Genomic DNA, 25,395 nt, shown 5'->3' on the forward strand with positions numbered 1-25,395 from the left:
ATGCAAGGTTTTAAAAATATCTATAGGTTTACTACCCCTTTTTATTAGTCATTGACAAGATCTATGTAAGAAAATGCGCAAACTCTGACCCTACATATTTTATATGTACAGTACATGGGAAAAATACGTATTCGTTGAAAAATAAGTTGACATTAGTGACTGCGGTCAAGCCAGCAGACGTTAGTGTTCTCGTGGTCAAATGACTGGACCCGAAAATCGGTGAACCCGCGTAATCCAAGCATTACGGTAAATGCATTCTGACTGAGCAGCAAGGCGATTGACTTCTGAGTAGTTGCATTTTTCCCAACTCTTAAAAACACTCTCACACTCTACTCTACCATTGGCATCATTTCATCAAGGAAATAAAGTCACCTGATCTTAAAACCGCACCAGCTACATGTGCGCTGTAACGTCAGTACAATATTGTGTGATTCTCATTAGCAATGGGTCATTTTAGTAGACAGTAGATTACAGTTCTCATTTTTGTGGCACTATAAATCCACAAATCTGAATACCATAATTTTTGGACTATGAGCCGCTACTTTTACCCCCTTCATTTTGAATTTTGAATTCATTTTATTTGACAGTGGCGTTATAAGACTATCATAAGACTCATAATTATGACATGACACTATGATGGGCATTACTGAATGCTTATGAAAGCTGTAATTAAGTCTTATCCAACAAATTATGTCACTAACTCCGTTTATGTCGAGCTTGGATCTTTTACATCCATTCAAAAGTGAGATAATTTGCAGGATGACACTAAATGAGACCTGTTATACGCATTTATTACTGCTCATGACAGTGTCATGTCACAATTATGATTGTCTTATGACAGTCTTACGGCGCCAGTGTCAAATAAAGTGTTACCAAATAACATAACTAACAATTAATGAAACAACTGGAGCAGTAACTGAAGAAATAATTAGCACACAACATGAATTTTGATAGTTATTTATATCTGTAGCGCTGCAATGCATGCTAGGAGGCATGTTGGATGACAACAGTGTTGACAGCAGGTGGCGGCAGAGGTTGACTGTCTCTCCCAAGGCAGACTTATGGCCATATGAAGCGTCTTGAAGCAATGAAGCTTTGTAGCCAATTGGCTCAAAGCTTCATGGTGGTTTATTTGGTCTTACGACAGTCTTATTATGCCGCTGTCAAATAATGTGTTACCATTTAATATCTTTTATTCTAAATATCCCATAATACAGTGAGGACAGCTGGGGCTTATAGCCCACGGCGGCTCATCTATTAACAAATGCAGTTTTCATGTCAAATTTGGTGGGTGGCGACTTACAGTCAGGTGCACCTTATAGTAAAAAAAAATACAGTAAATTCTGGCCAAGGTTAGTGAATATTAGTAGTAGACTTCTTTGACCATTCCCATACTCAAAACTATGCATTTTTGCTCTACCAATATTTAGAAAAATGAATTAAAAGTCCTACATGTACACTTTGTTTAGGTTACAGTTGTTTTTTTTTGTGGTACTGTAAATACATAATTTTGAATACACCCCGGCAAAAGTTGGTGAATTATAGTAGTGGACCTCTCTGACGACTACCATACTCAAAACTATGCATTTTTGCTGTACCAATATTTAGAAAAATGAATTAAAAGTCCTACATGTACACTTTGTTTAGGTTACAGTTCTCTCTTTTTTTTTTTTTTTTTTTTTTTTGTGGTACTGTAAATACATAATTTTGAATACGCTCCAGCAAAAGTTGGTGAATTATAGTAGTGGACCTCTCTGACTGCTCCCATACTCAAAACTGCATTTTTACTGGACCAATATTTAGAAAATAAACTAAATTTCTTACATGTGTACTTTGATCTGGTTCCAGGTTACAATTCTCATTTTGTGGTACTGTAAATCCACAATTATGAATACATTCTGGCCAAGGTTGGTAAACATTAGTAGTGGACATTCTGACTACTCACAAACTCAAAACTATGCATTTTTACTGTACCAATATTTAGACATTTTGAAATAAAAGTCCTACATATGTACTTTGATCAGATTAGTTCTCTAATGGTTTACTCATGGCATAGTTTAATGTATCAATGACTTGTTTGCATTAAAGTCACTACATGTTTTTAAATCACTACACTGCTGTAATTATTTTACTCTGGGCTATTTAAGGGATCGGGTAGTTGTTTACAATATGATTTTTGTCCAAAACAACATCAAATGCCGTTTTTTTTTCATCAAGGTACAGGCACTTGCGTTGCCGGCTGGATGGTTTCCAAGACTGTCCATGAAAACGGGACTGTCTTTCACTGACTCCCGAACCACTCCCCCTCAGCCGCTCCTGCTTTTTTATGACTCAGTTTCATAAAATTATCACCATAAAAAAAAAAAAAAAAAAGAAAGAAAAATGGCTGTCTACAGTGGTATGAAAAAGTATTTGAACCTTTTGGAATTTCTCACATTTCTGCATAAAATCACCATTAAATATGATCTGATCTTTGTCAAAATCACACATGAAAAAAAACCTCTGCTTTAACTAAAACCACCCAAACATGTATAGGCTTTTAATTATTAAATATTTTAATGAGGATTGCATGCAAATAATGACAGTAGGGGGATAAATAAATGAACCCTCTGCCTAAAGAAACTTAAAGAGCAATTGAAACCAATTTTTACCAAACAAGTCAAGCCAGGTATGTGCCCAATCACTGGTGAGAGGTAAAACGCTGCCCTGCCCACTATAAAACACACACCTGGTAAGAATTGTCTTGATGAGAAGCATTGTCTGATGTGCATCATGGCTCGCTCAAAAGAGCTGTCTGAAGACCTGCAATCAAGTATTGTTGATTTGTATAAAGCTGGGAAAGGATGCAAAACCATCTCTAATAGTCTGGATGTTCATCAATTGACAGTCAGAGAAGTTGTCTACAAATGGAGAGTTTGGCACTGTTGCTTCTTTCCCAAGGAGTGGCCTTCCAATGAAGATGACACCAAGAGTTCAGTGCAGAATACTCAAAGAGGTAAAAAAGAACCTTAGAGTGTCTGCTGAAGTGTAAAGACTTACAGAAATCACTGACACAGTCCAATATCTCTGTGCACACATCAACTATATGTAAAACTATGGCCAAGAATATTGTTCATGGTAGGACTCCACAGAGGAAGCCACTGCTGTCTAAAAAAAAACATTGTTGCTCGTTTAATGTTCGCAAAAAGGCACTTGGACATTCCACAGAAGTTTTGGCAAAATATTTTGTGGACTGATGAAACCAAAGTTGAATTGTTTGGGAGTACCACACGTCATGTGGAGGAAAAATGGAACGGCTCACCAACATCAACACCTCATCCCCACCGTAAAGCATGGTGGAGGGAGTATCATAATTTGGGGCTGTTTTGCTGCTTCAGGGCCTGGACAACTTTCAATCATGAATGGAAGAATGAATTCAAAAGTTTATCAGGATGTTTTGCAGAAAAACCTGATGCCGTCTGTCGGACAGTTGAAGCTAAAAAGAGGATGGATGCTGCAAAATGACAATGATCCAAAACACAGTAGTAAATGGACTACAGAATGGTTTCAGAAGAACAAAATACACGTTCTGGAATGGCCAAGTCAAAGTCCAGACTTGAACCCCATTAAGATGCTGTGGCATGACCTAAAGACACTGATTCATGCCAGACATTCCAGGAACCTGACTGAACTACAGCAGTTTTGTAAAGGAGTGGGCCAAGATTAGTCCTGATCAATGTGCCTGACTGATCTGCAGCTACAGAAAGTGTCTGGTTGAAGTTACTGCTGCCAAAGTTGGGGCACAAAATATAATAAATGTGATGCTTCACTTACTTATTTTTCCCCCGTCTGTCATTGTTTGCATACTATCCTCATCAAAATATGAAAACCTATTAATGTGTGGGTGGTTTTAGTTAAAGCAGACACCGTTTTTTCATCTGTGTGATTTTGACAAAGATCAGATCACTTTGGATGGTGATTTTGTGCAAAAGTGTGAGAAATTCCAAAAGGTTCAGATACTTTTTCATACCACTGTATCGTTGAATCTATCACATATATATCTATGTCTGCCGTCAACGCTTTAGAGGAAGAAACATTGGTTCGCGCATGCGCATTAGCAATCCGTCGCAATCCGATAGTGACAATGAGCAGACAACAACATGTTAAATCAATGTGCGATAAACCCTAACACATTTTGGTAGTTATGAGCAGGGGTTGTGTATTTTTTGAGGTAGTAAAAGGTTTTTGATAATCACTCACTGCTGTATTCAGTAAGTCTTGCAGCGATACAAAGCGTCACTCAGTTTGGATTTTCACATGCATTTAGGCAACTACTACTGTACTGTACACTCACAACTTCAATAGTTGATGTGTTGTGAACCCTGTAGCACTAACCCGAGTCATAGTCCCAGTTTTAGGGTGCATAAGCAGTGCATTGGTCATTTGCACGATGGTGAAAAGAGTCAAAAACTCCCGAACTCCAGCTAATGTCGCTCCTGCAGTAAAATCCGGATCGCTCCGATTGTTACTGGTCCTGCTGCCGATACTGGTGTGGATTTACTATTTTGTTTTTACTCAAGCCACACTCCAATACTAGAGTCCTTTGGTTGTGTTGCTTCTAGTAGCTTCTTTTTGTCTGTTCTGCAATTATGAAGGCATTCTTTACATAGGTCACATGCATTAACCAGGTAAAAGCTCCTTGGAAATTTGAATTGGTTTTCGTCTTTGGGCGGAGGAAAGGGATTTCTGTCCAGGTTGACTTTTTCCAGCTTTTGGAGATTTTCAAGGCACTTGGGCACAGACTTGAATTTGTTGTCTGAGAGTCCAATATAGACCAGCTCCTTCAAGTTACCAATGGCTGTGGGAAGCATTTGAAGCTGGTTGAGACCCAAGTAGAGCGTCCGGAGGTTCTGCAGCTGGCCTAACTCCTTGGGGACTTGCTGTAGGCGGTTGTTGCACAAATTTAAAACCAGCAGGTTCTTCAGGAGACCGATGGTGGTAGGGAGCTCCTCCAGCTACGGTCAAAAACGAGAAGTTATCACAGTCACTGTTACATCAAAAACTATGTTCTCTATTTATAATCAACTATGGTCTACTGAAATGCCACAATAATGTTGATTGAGCCTAGCAAGTCAAGTACAATATACAGTAATAATGCCATCCCTATGTATTACAATTGATTTAAGCAACATAATTAACATTTCATTCTGTGTTAGAGTTTCTTAATTCACAGTGTATTTAGGAGAGACAAAAAACATTTGAATGGTCTGTTGTTGTTGTTGTAGATGTCCCTATCACAGTATTTATTGCTTTTTTTTTTTTAATACGAAAATTCAACCATTAAAATATTAACTCCTGGATGCCAGCATACAAATACACATCAAAAGTATATTGCAGATTACCTAAAATTATATTGAAAAATACAGATAACATTTATTCATTTACTAAATTATTTATTTTAGTAGTATTTTTATTTATTAATATTGTATTTAGATTTTTTTTTTTAAATAAAACAACATCTCTGGTGAAAATATAATAAAATAATGAGAAATCTATTAATGAATTCTTATTTAAAAAACAAACAACAACCAAAAAAACGTATATACTATATATATATATATATATATATGTATAAATATTTCAGGATTTTCACATTTCTAACTATATATATTTTTTAATAGTAGTATATTTACTTAATAATACTCTTTTATGTACTTACTACCAGAAGTGAGTAGAAAACACGCACGAGCTTAAAATGCACTGTACTTGATGTGATGCGGGACATCAATGGAAAGCAACTTCAGAATGCGCGTGTAGCAGCGATGAAGCAAATTTATTTCATTTGACTTCATTTAATAATTTGTATATTTCATTGATACCTCAAAATACTTCCAAATCGCGGACATGTTGGCCATGAACCAGTAGTGTTGCTTCTCGTAGTGTTATGATTATGTCATCACAAAAGGATTACGGTTCTTTACAATATTCGGCAGTAAACGTCCGGCTGTGTAACGGAAAATCGAAAATGCAATTTTAGCTATTTTCGGCCGAAAGCTTTGGCGCGGAATTTTCGGTCAGATCCTCTCTCTCAGATTTCTACACTAGAGGGCACTCATGTTTTTTGACAGTTGATGTTTCAAGTATTGTTCTGGACTGAATTGGATGATTTTTGTGTCATCTTTTAGGCCTAATATGGTCATGTCATAGGTTATAGCAGAGTAAAATAATAACAGTTTATATACAGTGCCTTGCAAAAGTATTCGGCCCCCTTGAATCTTGCAACCTTTCGCCAAATTTCAGGCTTCAAACATAAAGATATGAAATTTAATTTTTTTGTCAAGAATCAACAACAAGTGGGACACAATCGTGAAGTGGAACAACATTTATTGGATAATTTAAACTTTTTTAACAAATAAAAAACTGAAAAGTGGGGCGTGCAATATTATTCGGTCCCCTTGCATTAATACTTTGTAGCGCCACCTTTTGCTCCAATTACAGCTGCAAGTCGCTTGGGGTATGTTTCTATCAGTTTTGCACATCGAGAGACTGACATTCTTGCCCATTCTTCCTTGCAAAACAGCTCGTGCTCAGTGAGGTTGGATGGAGAGTGTTTGTGAACAGCAGTCTTCAGCTCTTTCCACAGATTCTCGAGTGGATTCAGGTCTGGACTTTGACTTGGCCATTCTAACACCTGGATACGTTTATTTTTGAACCATTCCATTGTAGATTTGGCTTTATGTTTTGGATCATTGTCCTGTTGGAAGATAAATCTCCGTCCCAGTCTCAGGTCTTGTGCAGATATCAACAGGTTTTCTGCCAGAATGTTCCTGTATTTGGCTGCATCCATCTTCGCGTCAATTTTAACCATCTTCCCTGTCCCTGCTGAAGAAAAGCAGGCCCAAACCATGATGCTGCCACCACCATGTTTGACAGTGGGGATGGTGTGTTCAGGGTGATGAGCTGTGTTGCTTTTACGCCAAACATATCGTTTTGCATTGTGGCCAAAAAGTTCAATTTTGGTTTCATCTGACCAGAGCACCTTCTTCCACATGTTTGGTGTGTCTCCCAGGTGGCTTGTGGCAAACTTTAAACGAGACTTTTTATGGGTATCTTTGAGAAATGGCTTTCTTCTTGCCACTCTTCCATAAAGGCCAGATTTGTGCAGTGTACGACTGATTGTTGTCCTATGGATAGACTCTCCCACCTAAGCTGTAGATCTCTGCAGTTCATCCAGAGTGATCATGGGCCTCTTGGCTGCATCTCTGATCAGTTTTCTCCTTGTTTGAGAAGAAAGTTTGGAAGGACGGCCGGGTCTTGGTAGATTTGCAGTGGTCTGATGCTCCTTCCATTTCAATATGATGGCTTGCACAGTGCTCCTTGAGATGTTTAAAGCTTGGGAAATCTTTTTGTATCCAAATCCGGCTTTAAACCTCTCCACAACAGTATCTCGGACCTGCCTGGTGTGTTCCTTGGTTTTCATAATGCTCTCTGCACTTTAAACAGAACCCTGAGACTATCACAGAGCAGGTGCATTTATACGGAGACTTGATTACACACAGGTGGATTCTATTTATCATCATCGGTCATTTAGGACAACATTGGATCATTCAGAGATCCTCACTGAACTTCTGGAGTGAGTTTGCTGCACTAAAAGTAAATGGGCCGAATAATATTGCACGCCCCACTTTTCAGTTTTTTATTTGTTAAAAAAGTTTAAATTATCCAATAAATGTTGTTCCACTTCACGATTTGTGTCCCACTTGTTGTTGATTCTTGACAAAAAAATTAAATTTCATATCTTTATGTTTGAAGCCGGCAGCACGGTGGCTTAGTGGTTAGCACATCTGCCTCACAGTTATGAGATCAAGGGTTCAATCCCGGGCTTCGGCCTTCCTGTGTGGAGTTTGCATGTTCTCCCCGTGCCTGCGTTGGTTTCCTCCGGGAACTCCGGTTTCCTCTCACATCCCAAAAACATGCATGGTAGGCTGATTGAACACTCTAAATTGTCCGTAGGTATGAGTGTGTGCGTGAATGGTTGTATATCTCCTTGTGCCCTGCGATTGCCTGGCAACCAGTTCAGGGTGTCCCTTGTCTACTGCCCGTAGTTGGCTGGGATAGGCTCCAGCACCTCCACAACCCGTGCCTGCATGGGTTTCCTCCGGGAACTCCGGTTTCCTCTCACATCCCAAAAACATGCATGGTAGGCTGATTGAACACTCTAAATTGTCCGTAGGTATGAGTGTGTGCGTGAATGGTTGTATATCTCCTTGTGCCCTGCGATTGCCTGGCAACCAGTTCAGGGTGTCCCTTGTCTACTGCCCGTAGTTGGCTGGGATAGGCTCCAGCACCTCCACAACCCTCGTGAGGAAAAGCGGCATGGAAAATGAATGAATGAATGAATGAATGTTTGAAGCCTGAAATATGGCGAAATGTTGCAAGATTCAAGGGGGCCGAATACTTTTGCAAGGCACTGTAGATTAAGTTGCACTGAAAAAAATACACTAATATTTTTTTTTATTTTATTTTATTTTTTTTTAACCTGTCCTGTTCAGCTGTTTGACACAGAGAATGGAAGTCTAAGTGCCTGGATAGTCTGAACAGTTTTAATGTTTCACATTGAGAGTCTGACATACTCCCATTGTGATCATTCAAAATACCTTTTTATTATGACAAAGCAGCGAACAGGAAGGGATTATGGGGGGAAAGAAGAAAATAAACCCAAGAGAAGAAAGAAAAGAAACACATACACAAACAACAACAAGAAATACATTGAACATTTAGACTAATTACTAATATGCTGGTGCCATCGTCAGCGAGATGTATTTCCGGTTTACACCATGTGGGGGCCTATTGGCTAGTGAAAGAGGGGGACGGGGGTGGGGGTGTCTATAAGCTAAGTGGTTGAAAGGGGGAGAGTGTACACAAATCAGTTCTGTGATAGAACCCAGTAATCGTGTGAATCTCTTATGAGTGTAAGCCCGTTGGCGACCAACCCTACGCCGCCCTATCGCCAATCCCGGCACCAGGACCCCCAACCCGAGCATGCCCTAGCACATCCAGCAACACGCGACCCCACCGGGCGCGTGACAGCCGCGCAGACGATACACCATTATTAAAAAAAAAAAAAAAAAAAAAATCAATATCAGAATGCCATACTTCCATGTGATACATTAAAAATGTTCAGACCAATCGGACATTCAGCTTTCCATTCTCCGTGTCAATCAGCTGAACAAGACAGGTAAAAAAAAAAAAAAAATCAGTTTTTGTAAGCAGTTACTCACAATGTTATTCATTACTTTCGTATTCTTTTCAACTAATACGTTTTAACTTTTACTTGAATAAAATTTTGAATGGCTACTTTTACCTTTACTTGAGTAAACTAAACTATTTAGAAGTAATGGTACGCTTACTTGAGTAAAATTTTTGGACTTTGCCCACCTCTGCATACTAGTTACTATATGTATTTCACCAATGTTTTATGTATATTACTTAAACTAAAATTCAGACATTGAGGGGTTGAGTGCAAATGGCATGTAATGGTTGTGTAAATAAAATGCTTCAACTTTCATACTCACATAGTTGCTGTGCAGGTCCAAAATTTGCATGTTATTGAAGTCACGAATAAAGTCAGGGAGGCTGACAATACGGTTCCTGCTCATGATCAATTCATCCACTCGGAACAGACTTGCGATGGAAATTGGCACTACATCCAGGTCCTTGAAACTGAGATTTAGTCGCTGTCTGCCATCCGTCAACACTTCGACGCAATTCTGGGCCATTTTGGAGGTGAACACCTTCGCCCTCGGCGCGCTTGCTTTCTTTTTCGGCATGATTCTGAAAGCACACATTAAATAATGCTTATTTTATGTTTTATGTTTTACTGCAAATTAGTTACTCTAGTCTAGGGAGTATGTAAATTCAACGTCAACAGATTGGATTAATGCAATTAATTTAGTGATTTACCAGCATGAACGAGTTACTCTCCAACTGTCCAATAGTGGTCTGTGTCATCAGTTTAGCTGTAAAACTGTGAACAAAATAAAAAGGCAAGGACACCATCCTTAGTTATTCTGCCACTGCTGTTGTCTGCGTCTCTGGAGTCACCCAAACAAATATTGCATGTTTCTTAGTTTCCTGGCTACAGCTGTAGGTGTAATTAACCCCTCAGCGCAAAAAAAAAAAAAAAAAAAAAAAACACACAAAACATTGGCTGCCATTGACTGCAATAGAAGTCCAATCGAGTTTGACTGGGCAGCAACCGTTCAGTACTAATGGAAGTGAATTAGTTAAGATATAAATATCTTTCAGTTGCAAATGAGAAAGTTAATTCAAATACATAATAAAATAAAAATAACAATGAATACATAATATAATTAAAAAGTTATTTGAAAAAAAAAGAATAAATAAATAAAAATAAAAACTAGGTTCAGGAATGTGGCAGACAAGAAATAGTCGAAAAACACAAAATGTTGGCCCATATGAGCTTATTATGTATATAATGAAGCTCAGTTGTTTGACTTTATATTGGGAACACCAAGCAAAAAGTTCCCCCCAAAGTTTAACACTTTTCTAACTCAAATAGACCTAATTTTAAAAATTCTTGGTGCATTATACCTGGGTTGAACTGCTCATTCTAACCATACCGAGTAGAGTGAATAAAGAGAATGTTTTTGAATACTTTGTTCGGTCTATAATTGGGGAAGTGCTATTTGTACTTGCATATTCACCAAATGGAATAAATAGGAAAAACTGACCTTTTTTCTTTAACTTCTGCTAAAGCAGCAGTATTAGTATTGTACATTATGTATTATTAGCCATCACACACAGTTGTAACTTTGGCGCCATCTATGAGTGGTACTTGTGGTGTGTTTAGGTTCTACTGGGAAATTCGAACTTCCTGCAATTCCTATAGAATAAAAGCAACTGTCTCGCTAAAAGACGTACGTGCGCACACTCGGCAGTATAGGCATAAACTATAAGCAGCGGACCTAATTAGACGCGTGGTTAAAATGTGACGTCATGAAATCTCCTAATCTTTAGTTTACCCACGAATTATGTCATTAGAGTAAACAGCTTCTCTGGTCTGACGTCATAGCTCTTGTTCTCTAGTTTAGTGGCTATGTACAAGAACGCTAAAAAGCAACACATTTTAAAACAGACTGGAACCTTGTTTCCCCGGGTGTTTTTCCAGGTATCTGTGCCACTTCTGGTTTATTTTTCTGATGGCTTTTATTACATTTATTTTACAGTCAAAACAAGGTTTCTCGCTAACAGCAAAAAATATGTATCCAACTTTTTACCTATTGACTAATTAGACTGATAGACTCCTAATGCTGTACTTACTTGGATGTTTTTAAACAATACTTCTGCTTAAGTGTATATGTAATCCACTATGTGGGATTTTGATCATGACCTCTGCTCATTCAAAGTCATTATTGTCCATTGCTCAGTTTAGGCACAATAAAAGCTAATTAGTTAAAAGCTGGATGAACCGATAGCGGAAATAAAGAAATAAATAGATTGGAAAAACAATTTATAAAGTGATCGGTTGACAAAAGTGAAGTAGACACATGCATTATACAAATTTCCCACTAGATGGCAATGCATTTCACCAAATGAATGACAGAGCGCGCTAAAAGGTAGCAATTTTGTTCCTATACAAACTACAAATATTAAGTATTCAGCCGTTAATAGATATATTTTTAACTTTGTAAATATTCCCTATAAAAACAACAACAGCAACAAATCAAACAGAAACACTAAACATAGAAACATCAAATGTATGGCTCATTTTGTTAAAGGTAATTTATCTTTGTAATACGCTATCTATTTAATCATTTTTTTTTAATCCATAAACCACTGTATGGTATTCGGGTCTGTGGGACCCATTTTCAGTTTTTATTGAAAAAAAAAAAAAAAGAAACAATTATTTTTTCAACCTGAAATTCATTGGCTTTGGCTCATTTTCTTTGAAGAACATAAATCAAAACAAATTTTCTCTGACCGCATAGTATAAACTTAACATAACATGGGGTGGCGTGGCTCAGTGTTAGAGTAGTTGTCCTCCAACCCAGAGGTTGTGGGTTCAATTCTAAGCCCTGATGAACTCGTCTAAGTGTCCTTGAGCAAGACCCTGAACCCCACGTTGCTCCTGGTGCTGCGTCACCACCAGTAGGTGGATGGCGAGATAGTGTAAAGCGCTTTGAGCGCCTTGGAAGGTGGAAAAGCGCTATATAAGTATAACACCATTTACCATATTATATACAAGGTGTTTGGGTCCACTGGTCCCAGGGCTAATAAAAGTGTGGAACGTGCAGGTCTTATGTACCCCTCTCCCCTTACTGATAGTGGCCGAGGTTCACTGGAATATCACCGAGAGTATATAACATCCAAACAAGGGCGTAGGTTTGCATAGGGACGGTAGGGACATAACACTACCAACTTTTCAGGATGCTCATATTATCCCCACCAACTTTTAAGCAACCTTATTTTCATTATTTAATGACTTCAGTTATGTTGGTCATTTCTTCCTATCAATCCTTCCTATCTTCCTACAGTGGGGAGAACAAGTATTTGATACACTGCCAATGGGAAATTGGCAGTGTATCAAATACTTGTTCTCCCCACTGTATATGTTGTAAGGATAGAATTGATCCTACCATTATTAAGTGAATTACACTACTTTTATTATGTTCAGACTTACACTGACCCCTTTTCACTTGGTGAATGTGACAGTCCATTTTTCCCCCTAAAACGCACGTTTGATTGGCTGATGAATTAAGCACCCCCACACACATCCATTCACAGCCCGACAGAAATACAACATGCCACCTCCCCCGCCCCCTTCAAAGACGAGGGATATTGGAAGTTTTTCCTGCCAGCAGCAGCCACTGTAAAAAGACATCGATGTTGTGGAGGTGGGGAACACTCCACTAATTTTGCCACTGCTACAGTGCTTCAAGTCTATTTTACTCACCAAGATTTCTTGAAATAAGAAAAACAGCTAGCTGAAAATAAGCTTAACAGACCTTTTTTAAGCAAAAAGTGTATATTTAATCTTAAAAGAAAAACTTCTCAGTCAGAAATGTTCTTAATTCAAGAATATTGTTCAAAACATTATTTGAATTTTTTTTTCTTGATTTAGGTGAAAAATGAACAACTTTTAGATGTATGGGCTCAATACGAACACATAGTAATATTTACTCAAGGTAAGTGGAAGAATCTGACGCATTAATCTTTTAATTAGCCTTTAGCACTCAAAAAAAGATGGAGAGAATTATTTGGCTAGATTTAACAAAAATTATCAGATCAAGACGTCATAAATTTGCAGTGTGAAAGTTCGTACATGTCAATACAAATTTATTTTGCATTAATCATTTAGCCTATCAATTAATTAGGTTCATATTGGTGAGAAATGAAGCCCTGACCCCCATTCACCTAATATGTTTGGTCTTATTAATGTCCCGTCCCCAGCAAAAAGTGTACACGCAGGTTATGCTGTTATATCGTCCCTACCAATATTAAGACCAAACTTACGCCCTTGCATCCAAACCTGAAAAATATGGTATAGAGTCCTGGGCTGCCTGTGATGCCAATTCATCATATGCTTTGAACTTTCAAGTACTGATGGGGAAACCTGTTGGAGGAACCCCTGAGAAAAATCAAGGGATGAGAGTTGTCCATGACCTGACTGGGGGGACAGTGCTCACAACATTACATGTGATATATATATATATTTTTTTGTCTCACACAAGCAAGGACAGGATGTCCTAAAGAGAAAACTGTCTATGATAGGAACGATCCGGACAAACAAATCTGAGCTCCCATTTTAATTGCCGACCATGAAGAACAGGCCTGTCAAGTCCTCTAAGTTTGTGTACACAGCGGACATGTCCCTGGTCTCCTATGTCCTAAAGAAAGGCAAGAATGTGGTACTCAAGAGTAGAAGACAGCCCAGAAATGGGAGAATCTGTGACCTGTAGCATCAAAAGCCTGAGGTCATCATGCATTACAATGCCACAAAAGTAGGCGTCGACAACATGGACAAGCTGGTGACTGCCCACAGCTGCAAAGGAAAAACCTACGCCTACCACTGGTAATATTTTTTGACATGTTGGACATATCAGCGAACAACATCTTTGTCATCTGGATGGCACTGAACACAGAGTGCAACAGGGAGACTCCAGAGGAGATGCCTCGTTCTTGAAGAACTGGGAAAAGAACTGGGAACTTCTGCAGCCATCATGAGGAGAATTCAGGAGGAGAATGCTAATAACCCATCCACCCGACTGACAGAACCACCATTTAGTGAATTTGAAGTGAGTGTGTGATGCTGTAGCTATAAATGGCCCACATTTATGCCTTGAAAGAGAGAAAGGTGTAACATTTCTGCTCTTTTCATTCTCGGTTGTGGCCAGCAGCAACAGATAGACGCGCTGCGAAATCAGTGGACCCAGGATGGACAGAAAAACTACACTTGCAGCAAGTGGAAGAAATACATATAGCTACAACATGCACACCATAAAACTCTGCCCCTCATGTTTTTTATAGTCAAAGACAGGCAAGGACAGGTATTGATAATTGATGTGTGCAATGTCTAATAAAGTTCAAATGAATATAAATCAATAGTTGTGAAACATCTTTCGTCAATTCTAAATGGGTGTCTCCACTCCTCTTCATCAAAACTGATTTTCCTTTTTAATTCATAAATGTGATCTAACAAAGGTAACGAGCAAATGTTAACCATGTTTGCAGTTCATATAACTTGTAATTGGAATGTAGTAAACATCTTTTGAGTATTTTAAGAGAAAATTATTGGATTGTGGTGTTTTGAAAGCCCCAAACTCTAGCGGGTCCGCCAGACCCGTAAACTAAGTAACAACAGTACTAATACCATACAAGGGATAAGATGCAAATATTAATACAAATGATATCTAAGATTGACCATCATCCAATTTTGCATCCTTTATATGTGCTCTTATTGTTCATTATAACATGTTGTTTCTTAGTTTTTTCAATGATCTCATATTTAATGCATAAAATAATTAACAACTACTAAAAAAATGACGATTGTAAAGCTTCGCATAATCTAGATGAAGCAAATTCTTAAAAAATTATAGACATTTTTCACAAGTAGTAAATATGTTATCCATATTATATTTATTTGCTCTACTATCATAATCCCCACGCTCATTAAAAAATTTTTTTTTTTTTTTAGCCTTGTTGAGTAAAATCCAATCCATCAATGACTCCATAAGTGGTCATAGGCCTTAGTAACTCTGCAAAGTATTGTTTTTGTGTTTTGAGTCTAAACATGCAACTTAAGTGGTTCAAAGAGTTATAGCCTGCTGGATGTGTTTAGGAAAGCAGGCACCATGAAGGCACAGACCTTCATCTGTTTGTTCAAGCTTCAGAATGCTTGTGGCTTTCCTGCCCTCAAACTATATGCCTGGTATGTTGGCTTTGCTTCAGTAGTGGCCAAGCGTTCAAGATGGCCCATCCTTCTTGCGGACGTGAGTAGGGAATGCTGACCATTGGTGACAAAATATTTTGATAGAATAAATAATTTTGCATCTGTCTGATGCTCACATGTGACCAGAAGTGGGTAGAGTAGCCAAAAAATTGTACTCAAGTAAGAGTAGCGTTACTTCAAAATAATATTACTCAAATAAAAGTAAAAGTAGTCATCCAAAAAATGTACTCAAGTACAAGTAAAAAGTATTTGGTGAAAAGAATAGTCAAATAATGAGTAACTTTGTGAGTGACTGCCTAGGATGTTTTTTTTTTTTTTTTTTTTTTTTTTTGAAACAACGGTATTTTTTCTCAGCACAAAGTTATGTACATTTCCCTCCATAATTATTGGTCCCCCTGGTTAAAATGTGTTTTTTAGCTTCCAAAAAAATTTTTTATTCAAAAAATAATGGAAAAAAAGAGAAAAATCCAACCATGAACTTTTACTATTATACAGTGATACCTCTACTTACGAACGTCTCTATATACAGAATTTGCAGGTTAAGACACGCCTCAAAGGGAAAATATTGTTACAAAAGAAATTTCAGGATACGAAAGGCAAAAATACAGTATGACTGGTCCTCTTTTTAGCTTCAACTGTCTGACAGACAGCCTCAGGTTTTATTTTGGAATTCATTTCTCCATTAATGATTGGAAGTTGTACAGGCCCTGAGGTAGCATAACAGCCTCAAATCATGATGCTTCCTCCACCATGCTTCACGGTGGGGTGTTGATGTTGGTGAGCTGTTCTATTTTTCCTTAAGATGATGATGATGTGTGTTACTCCCAAACAATTCAACTTTGATTTCATCAGTCCACAAAAAAACAATTGCCAAAACGTCTGTGGGGTGTCCAAATGCCTTTTTGCAAACATTAAACAAGCAACAATGTTTTTATGTAGACAGCAGTGGCTTCTTCCGTGAAGTCCTCCCATGAACAACATTCTTGACCATAGTTTTACATATAGTTGATGTGCGCACAGAGATATTGGACTGTGGCAGTGATTTCTGTAAGTATTTACTCTTTAGCAGACACTCTAAGGTACTTGATATGTGCACAGAGATTTTGGACTGTGTCAGTGATTTCTGTAAGTGTTAAGCAGACACTCTAGGGTTCCTTTTCACCTCTCTGAGTATTCTGCGCAGAACCCTTGGCATCATCTTTGGTAGACGGCCACTCCTTGGGAGAGAAGCAACAGTGCCTAACTCTCTCCATTTGTAGACAACTTCTCTGACAGTTGATTGATGAACATCCAGACTTTTAGGGATGGTTTTGTATCCTTTCCCAGCTTTATACAAAGTAATAATCCTTGATAGTAGGTCATCAGACAGCTCTTTTGACCGAGCCATGATGCACATCAGACAATGCTTCTAATCAAGACATTACTTACCAAGTGTGTGTTTTACAGTGGGCAGGGCAGCTTTAAACCACTCATCAGTGATTGGGCACACACCTGACTTAAAATGTTTGGTAAAAAGGTTTCAATTGCTCTTTAAGTCTCCTTAAGCAGAGGGTTCAGTTACTTATTTCCCCCCCTTCTGTCATTGTTTGTGTGCTATCCTCATTAAAATATGACAACCTATACATATTTTGATGGTTTTAGTTAAAGCAGACACTGTATTTTCATCTGTGTGATTTTGACAAAGATCAGACCATATTTGATGGTGATTTTATTCAGAAATGTGAGAAATTGAAAAAGGTTCAGATACTTTTTCATGCCACTGTATATTGATTATACAGTGGTATCTCTACTTACGAACATCTCTACGTACAGAATTTTTATGTAAAACACGACTCAACCGGAAAATATTACCTCTTGTTACGAAAGAAATTTCAGGATATGAAAAATACAGTATGGCTGGTACTCGCAACTCCCAGAGTAGTGAACTGAACATACTTATAGCTGCTCTGCCATTGGCTATTGTCTAGCATTCCTGGCATCCAATTGGCTAAGAGGGACCTTTACTGTATGTGTATGTGTGTATCCAAGCGTACTCTTCAATCGCTCCTCATGTTCCGACAGCTTTACATGAGTGCATTAACTTTTATTGTTTACTATATTATTGGTTTTTTTACATTATGCACAACTCTCATTTTATGTTTATTGAGCAATAATCTAATTGTAACATGTAGGGTTGTTCCGATCATGTTTTTTTTGCTCCCGATCCGATCCCGATCGTTTTAGTTTGAGTATCTGCCGATCCCGATATTTCCCGATCCGATTGCTTTTTTTTGCTCCCGATTCAATTTCAATCATTTCCGATAATTTTTCCTGATCATATACATTTTGGCAATGCATTAAGAAAAAAATGAATACAACTCGGACGAATATATACATTCAACATACAGTACATAAGTACTGTATTTGTTTATTATGACAATAAATCCTCAAGATGGCATATACATTATTAACATTCTTTCTGTGAGAGGGATCCAGGGATAGAAAGACTTGTGACTTTGTATATTGTGACTAAATATTGCCATCTAGTGTATTTCTTGAGCTTTCAGTAAATGATACTGAGCTTTCAGTAAATGATACTGTAGCCATGCCCAAATGCATGATTGGAAGTGCAACCCTGACTGTTCGTAGTGCTACCAATTGATATATTTTCTCTGTGTTGGGAAATACCATAAGGTGTTAAGAAAAAGATCAATTGCTACCTTGCTTCCCCACATTGCTTCCCATGATATTTCTAATCGTAGGGAGAGGGATTGTAAGGCTTTAGCCAATTAAAAAAAGGCTCTTAAGGCTGCCAAAATTCACTCGACTCATTTTACGCTGCCTTTTATCGCTCTATATAGGTAAAACGGCGCCATCACAGATTGAGCGCGACAATGCGTGAGTGGGTCGTGCAGTGCATGCATTAATTGCGTTAAATATTTTAACGTGCTACATTTTTTAAAAAACTAATTACAGCCGTTATCGGGATAAATTTGATAACCCTACCTTAAGCCTAAACTAAAGACTCTGGATGAGTGTAACATATTATGTCTGTAACGTTAAATACAATTAGAAAACAATTCAATTTAAATATATATATATATATATGTATATATTAAAAAAAGGCATGGCCGATATTTTTTGCCGAATCCGATACTTTGAAAATGACGTGATTGGACCCGATTGATCGGCATCTCTAACATGTACTTGTTAAATGTTTTGGTGCATTTTTATGCATTATAAAAGATTTATGTCTGAAATTTGGGGGACTTTGAACGGACTAGGGCATTATCATGGAAAAAGCATCTGTTTACAGAATTTTTAAACTACTTCCAGAGCCAATTAATTTTGTAAGTAGAGGTAACACTGTACTATACTATAACAGATTACATAACCACATCAAGCCAAAAAATACGAAAAGCAAAACTTTGAACTCTGGTGACAAAACTAAATCCACGAAATTAAGCACTATTCTTCCATAGCGCACGAGTGCCCTCTATGTGTAGAAAACATATTTCCTATAATGAAAATTAAAGGATAATATCTCAGTTTTTCCGTGGTAAATCGGTGCCAAATAAAAACTGAGAGATTAAAATCTGTGCTCTTGAGTTATATTGATGGCCATGCCAAATGATTAGTTTTTTTTTTTTTTTTTTTTTTTTTTTTTTACAGTGCTTTAAAGACGCCACATAATTGAACAGGCCGGCGTCATCATTGAACGGCAAGCTTGAGTCTGATTTGTATTATGGAGTCGTGTAGTTATTGTTGCGACGTCTCATTGATGAAAAGGTGAAAATAAGAAGTAAAATCTAATATGTAGAATATAGAGGAAAAATAAAACAACTGGTGTAGCCAAAAGTAACGGTGTAAGAGTAGCCCTTCTTCAAAAATCTACTCAAGTAAAAGTAAAAAGTATTGCTCAGTAAAACTACTCTAAAAAGTACATTTTTCTCAAAAAGTTACTCAGGTAAATGTAACGGAGTAAATGTAACTTGTTAATACCCATCTCTGTATGTGATAAATGTGAGAAAAAAGGATTCAATATTCATTTTTCTGCAGTCATGTTACTTGAACATCATTTTTTACTTGGACTCTAAAAGCCATTTTGCATATATGATGTCAACGATATAGCAGAGTGAACAAGGGCCAATCTGTTTCTTCTTAGTCTACTTGGCCCGGAGCCTCGGAAAAGTAGATCACATCAATAGCAGACAGATACTGTAAATCTCTGTCGTGAAATGCTTCATCACTTCATGTGCATTCATGATAGCCAAGTGTGAGGTAATGCAGAAAATGTAGATGTTATTAGAATGCATAATCCTATAGAGGTCTGAAAAAATAGGTTACGACAAATGATTGATGGGAGGTGCTTTCACTGAGTAAAAATGTCAGTGAAAGAAAGTGATGCTGGTACATCACAGAATGTTTATTTTATTTTTAAAGGGTTCACTTTTTATCTTAGTATTGTTCCTCAGATTTAAGGAAAACTCCAATTGCTACAGTGCCTTGCAAAAGTATTCGGCCCCCTTGAATCTTGCAACCTTTCGCCACATTTCAGGCTTCAAACATAAAGATATGAAATTTAATTTTTTTGTCAAGAATCAACAACAAGTGGGACACAATCATGAAGTGGAACAATGTTTATTGGATAATTTAAACTTTTTTAACAAATAAAAAACTGAAAAGTGGGGCGTGCAATATTATTCGGCCCCTTTACTTTCAGTGCAGCAAACTCACTCCAGAAGTTCAGTGAGGATCTCTGAATGATCCAGTGTTGTCCTAAATGACCGATGATGATAAATAGAATCCACCTGTGTGTAATCAAGTCTCCGTATAAATGCACCTGCTCTGTGATAGTCTCAGGGTTCTGTTTAAAGTGAAGAGAGCATTATGAAAACCAAGGAGCACACCAGGCAGGTCCGAGATACTGTTGTGGAGAAGTTTAAAGCCAGATTTGGATACAAAAAGATTTCCCAAGCTTTAAACATCTCAAGGAGCACTGTGCAAGCCATCATATTGAAATGGAAGGAGCATCAGACCACTGCAAATCTACCAAGACCCGGCCGTCCTTCCAAACTTTCTTCTCAAACAAGGAGAAAACTGATCAGAGATGCAGCCAAGAGGCCCATGATCACTCTGGATGAACTGCAGATATCTACAGCTGAGGTGGGAGAGTCTGTCCATGGGACAAAAATCAGTCGTACACTGCAAAAATCTGGCCTTTATGGAAAAGTGGCAAGAAGAAAGCCATTTCTCAAACATATCCATAAAAAGTCTCGTTTAAAGTTTGCCACAAGCCACCTGGGAGACACACCAAACATGTGGAAGAAGGTGCTCTGGTCAGATGAAACCAAAATTGAACTTTTTGGCCACAATGCAAAACGATATGTTTGGCGTAAAAGCAACACAGCTCATCACCCTGAACACACCATCCCCACTGTCAAACATGGTGGTGGCAGCATCATGGTTTGGGCCTGCTTTTCTTCAGCAGGGACAGGGAAGATGGTTAAAACTGACGGGAAGATGGATGCAGCCAAATACAGGAACATTCTGGAAGAAAACCTGTTGGTATCTGCACAAGACCTGAGACTGGGACGGAGATTTATCTTCCAACAGGACAATGATCCAAAACATAAAGCCAAATCTACAATGGAATGGTTAAAAAATAAACGTATCCAGGTGTTAGAATGGCCAAGTCAAAGTCCAGACCTGAATCCAATCGAGAATCTGTGGAAAGAGCTGAAGACTGCTGTTCACAAACACTCTCCATCCAACCTCACTGAGCACGAGCTGTTTTGCAAGGAAGAATGGGCAAGAATGTCAGTCTCTCGATGTGCAAAACTGATAGAAACATACCCCAAGCGACTTGCAGCTGTAATTGGAGCAAAAGGTGGCGCTACAAAGTATTAACACAAGGGGGCCGAATAATATTGCACGGCCCACTTTTCAGTTTTTTAATTGTTAAAAAAGTTTAAATTATCCAATAAATGTTGTTCGGCTTCACGATTGTGTCCCACTTGTTGTTGATTCTTGACAAAAAATTAACATTTTATATCTTTATGTTTGAAGCCTGAAATGTGGCGAAAGGTTGCAAGGTTCAAGGGGGCCGAATACTTTTGCAAGGCACTGTATTTGTGGGAGATGCATTGTTTCGCTGTCCTTTAATGGACTACAATAATAAAGGTTGGTAGAGATGCTAATAATTTTACGCAAGTAAAAGTAAAAGTAGTCATTCAAAAAATCTACTGAAGTACAAGTAAAAACGTATTTGGTGAAAAGAATACTCATGTAATAAGTAACATTGTGAGTAACTGTTATGATGTTTAAACAATGGTATTTGTTTTCTTACCACAAAGTTATCTATATGAGCAGGTATTACTATAATGTACAATAACCTATTACCTAACCACATTAACCCAAAGAAATACAAAACAAAACAAAAAAAAAACAATTGAATTCCAAAAATACAGAAAGAAAGCATAATTCATCCAAAGAGCATGTGGAGATAATAGTTCCTACAGGGTGGGGCAGAGCAACTTGCTTATTTAAATTTGGTGCCCTGAAGTGATGGTTGCTCTGAGACTGGTAGGGATGGACTTATTTGAGAGGTTGAGGCTTAAAGTTTGGTTATTAACATACGTTATTTTGTGTTTATTTTTCAGGAACACCAGTGAGCATCATTGAGTGGACGAAGTTGGAACGCGCATTCACTTATGAGGCATTTTTTTCAAGCGGCCACTCCATCATTGCAACGCAATGTGCATTCTGTAGACATTTCAATATTGCCCCCCGTGGTTGTGTTGCTGGCCAGCACTCGATTGTTTCATGGGTAAAAACCTTCAGGGAAACAGGTGATGTAAAGAAAAACTTGGCCTACCACAAACAGCAAAGACACCCCAAAACATTGACGCCGTGAGACAATCTTTTTTCAGATCTCCCCGCAGGTCTGCCTGCAAACACGCATCTGTTTGTTCTGTGAGACGAATCCTCCATGAAGAATTGAACTTTCATCCCTATAAATTAGCTATGGTGCAGGAACTTAATCCACAAAATATTATTGCTGGTGAAAATTCATGTGAGGCGGTTTTGGGCTTGCCTGAAGACACAGTTTTCTTCAGTGATGAGGGTCACTTCCATCTTTACGGGCCTGTAAATGAGCAAAACGTGCTATTGGAGTCCTGAAAACCCCAGAGAACTTCATCAGAGTCCTCTACGCGCACTACCTATAACTGTTTGGTGTGCATATTTGGTCCATGTTTTTTTTTTTTTTTTTTTTTCTAAGAAAACGAACAGGCAGTATCAGTGACAGCTGACCGTTATGTCAACAAGCTTAATGAGTGTTTCCTGCCAACACTGAACCAGATCGACTGCAACCAAATATTGAAATGTTTACAGAATACATGTTGTGTTGAGACTATTGATCGACCACTTGAAAAAAATGCCTCAACAGCGAAACTGCGATCCAACTTTGTCCAACTTTGTCCACTCCATAATGCTCACCTGAAAAATATACACAAAAAATAACGAACAGAAAGAACCAAACTTTAAGCCCCACCCTCTCAAATAAGTCCATCCCCACCATCCTCAGAGCAACCATCGCTTCAGGGTGCCAAATTTAAATAAGCAAATTGCTCTGCCCTACACTGTGGTTTGAATAGTTGAATTGTGAATAGTTCTTTCACAGCTCCTATTATGAAATTAAAAGGCTCATATCTCCTGTTTTCCGTGGTCAATCGGTACCAAATAAAAACTGGGAGAGAGGTTAAAATCTGCACTTTCGATTCACGTTGAGGGCAGCCCTCTATGTCAAATACTTAATTTTTTACAGACCTTTAAAGACGCCATGTGATTTAACAGGCCGGTGTAATCATAGAATGACTAGCTTGAGTCTGATTGGTATAATGGAGTCATGTGGTTATTGTTGCGTCGTCTCATTGGTGAAACTGGTAGAGCTACTGTTGGCAACGCTGGCAAAAAAAAAAAAAAAGTAAAATCTGTAGAATAAAGAGGACAAATGTAATGACTAGTGTAGCCCAGAGTAGTGGAGTAAGAGTAGCGTTTGTTCTTCACTAATCTACTCAAGTAAATGTAAAAAGTATGGCTATTTAAAACTACTATTAGAAGTACATTTTTCTCAAAAAGTTACTCATGTAAATGAAATGGAGTCAATGTAACGTGTTATCACCCACCTCTGAAAAAAGTCCAATGTTTACCAGTAAGCAGAGAAAAAAACAAAAACATCATATTTAAACATCTGAATAAAATGTGCAGTATCAGCAATAATTGCTCTTTTTACACACTGTTCTTGTCTAGCTGGTAATGTGCCCAAAAGGGGAAGTTTTGTTATTCCATGGCTTAAACAGAAGCAATTGTTTTCCACTGGACACTGTTGTCCTGTATTTCCCAATTTGGGGCCTGTTTCTCATTCCTCCATCCTGTGATTTAGTTCTACGCTTTCATTATGTTCGTTTTTGTCTGGTCAAGCTGCGCATTTATGCGACCGCACAGGATACGCAGTTTGTGTGTGTGGGAGGAGATGATGACATGAGACATAATTGTTGTTGAGACACGCAGTGGTCTGGTCTCTAACAATAGGTTTTGTTGGCCTCGTTTTAACTGTTGACATCACTTGTTTGTTAGGGGATGTCTGTGAATTCTGTTGTTGTGTCCTGCATTATGCACATGTGAGCTTCAACATCTTCTGTCTTTAAAAAATATTTTAGAAGGTGTGCTGTCAGTGAACATTTATCATTGCCTTAGCACCGACTACGGCTGCAACTAAAATAACATTTTGTTTTTAGCCCCGTCGTGTTAAGTGCAGGGAAAATACAACTCAACCCCTGAATCAGTGGGAGGCCTGAGCTTGTTTCGTTGAGACGAGATGGTCCCATATAGGTGTGATAGAGTGAGAGAAGCCCGCTTCACAAAGATACGATGTTGGAATTTGTAGCACGGTTTTCAGTGCTCTCGTGGCGATGTCAGGATATTCCGGAATGACTTTAAACCAGAATCTCAGTAGAGTTGTTGTCTCAAATGTACAGTACGTTTAAGGTCGCCGTCATTTGCGATCTCTACAAACTGATCCTCCTGTTGCACAGACATGCTCGAATCACTCGGTTTATTCACAAACGGGTCACGAATCCACTTCTTCGCAGTTCGTGGGTCTTTCGTGATTGGGAAGTAGCTTAGATTTTGCTTTCTTTGAGGTTGTAGGCTCATCTTCTGGCTCGTCAGGTGCCCTTTTCCCCGTAAAAATATGTCCAAAGATGTCTTTTTTTCAGTCATTCTAGTGTTGGGGCCAATTATTTCCAGGAACAAATGTGATGCGCCCGCCCTCAATCATACGTTATTATTGAGGACAAGCGCACATAGATATACAAAACAAGATGTACTGCTAGCAATCCAATCAATGGATTTCTATGACGACATTCTATCCTGTAGTATTACCGTATTGGCCCGAATATTAGACGGCCCTGATTATAAGATGACGCCCTCTTTTTCAAGACTCAAGTTTGAAAAAAGACTTTTTGAACACCAAATTAATTTTTATACAGAAAATAATACGGTACATCTGAAACAAATGATTATAACAATATATTTGAGAGAAAAAGCATGTTATTTTGCCTCATTCACATCTTAATTTCTGAACATTTAAATATGTAAACTAAAGTGCAATCACATTCGTAAATGAATGGCTTCTGGTTTTTGAAATGTAAATAAAACAATCTATTGTGATAAAACAACAAAATTGCAAAAACTGCATTAACCATCAAAGTAAAGTCTAACTGTAACAGTGGTCATGAAACAAATCTGAATAAGGAAAAACATGCAATAAAATAATGCAAACTGGTTAAACTAGTAGCTGAGATCTGTCATGAGATTATCGCTTCAATGATATCTGGCGCCATCTAGCGTCGTGAATGGGGAGAGTCGCTGAGATCTGTCATAAAAGAACATCGCTTCAA

General features: G+C 38.1%; 1 protein-coding gene across 1 annotated transcript; it reads right to left on the reverse strand.

Moving 5' to 3' along the window:
• Positions 1 to 4,550: 4,550 nt before the first annotated feature.
• LOC130909902 (leucine-rich repeat-containing protein 18-like) lies at positions 4,551 to 9,809 on the reverse strand. The gene is made up of 2 exons (XM_057826847.1): positions 9,555 to 9,809; positions 4,551 to 4,994 (listed from the first exon to the last, which is right to left on the reverse strand). Exons 1-2 carry the CDS (start codon positions 9,807 to 9,809, stop codon positions 4,551 to 4,553), a joined length of 699 nt encoding a protein of 232 aa, XP_057682830.1.
• Positions 9,810 to 25,395: the final 15,586 nt, after the last annotated feature.

The sequence above is a fragment of the Corythoichthys intestinalis genome, chromosome 21 (assembly GCF_030265065.1).
Source record: "Corythoichthys intestinalis isolate RoL2023-P3 chromosome 21, ASM3026506v1, whole genome shotgun sequence".
NCBI lineage: Eukaryota > Metazoa > Chordata > Actinopteri > Syngnathiformes > Syngnathidae > Corythoichthys > Corythoichthys intestinalis.

Bases quoted from the DNA above. Each gene is read 5' to 3' on its own strand.
- LOC130909902 (XM_057826847.1), bottom strand. From the start codon at position 9,809: ATGCCGAAAAAGAAAGCAAGCGCGCCGAGGGCGAAGGTGTTCACCTCC. The intron at 4,995-9,554 runs GTGAGTATGAAA...TTTTGACCGTAG, and splicing joins TGGACCTGCACAGCAACTAT to CTGGAGGAGCTCCCTACCAC.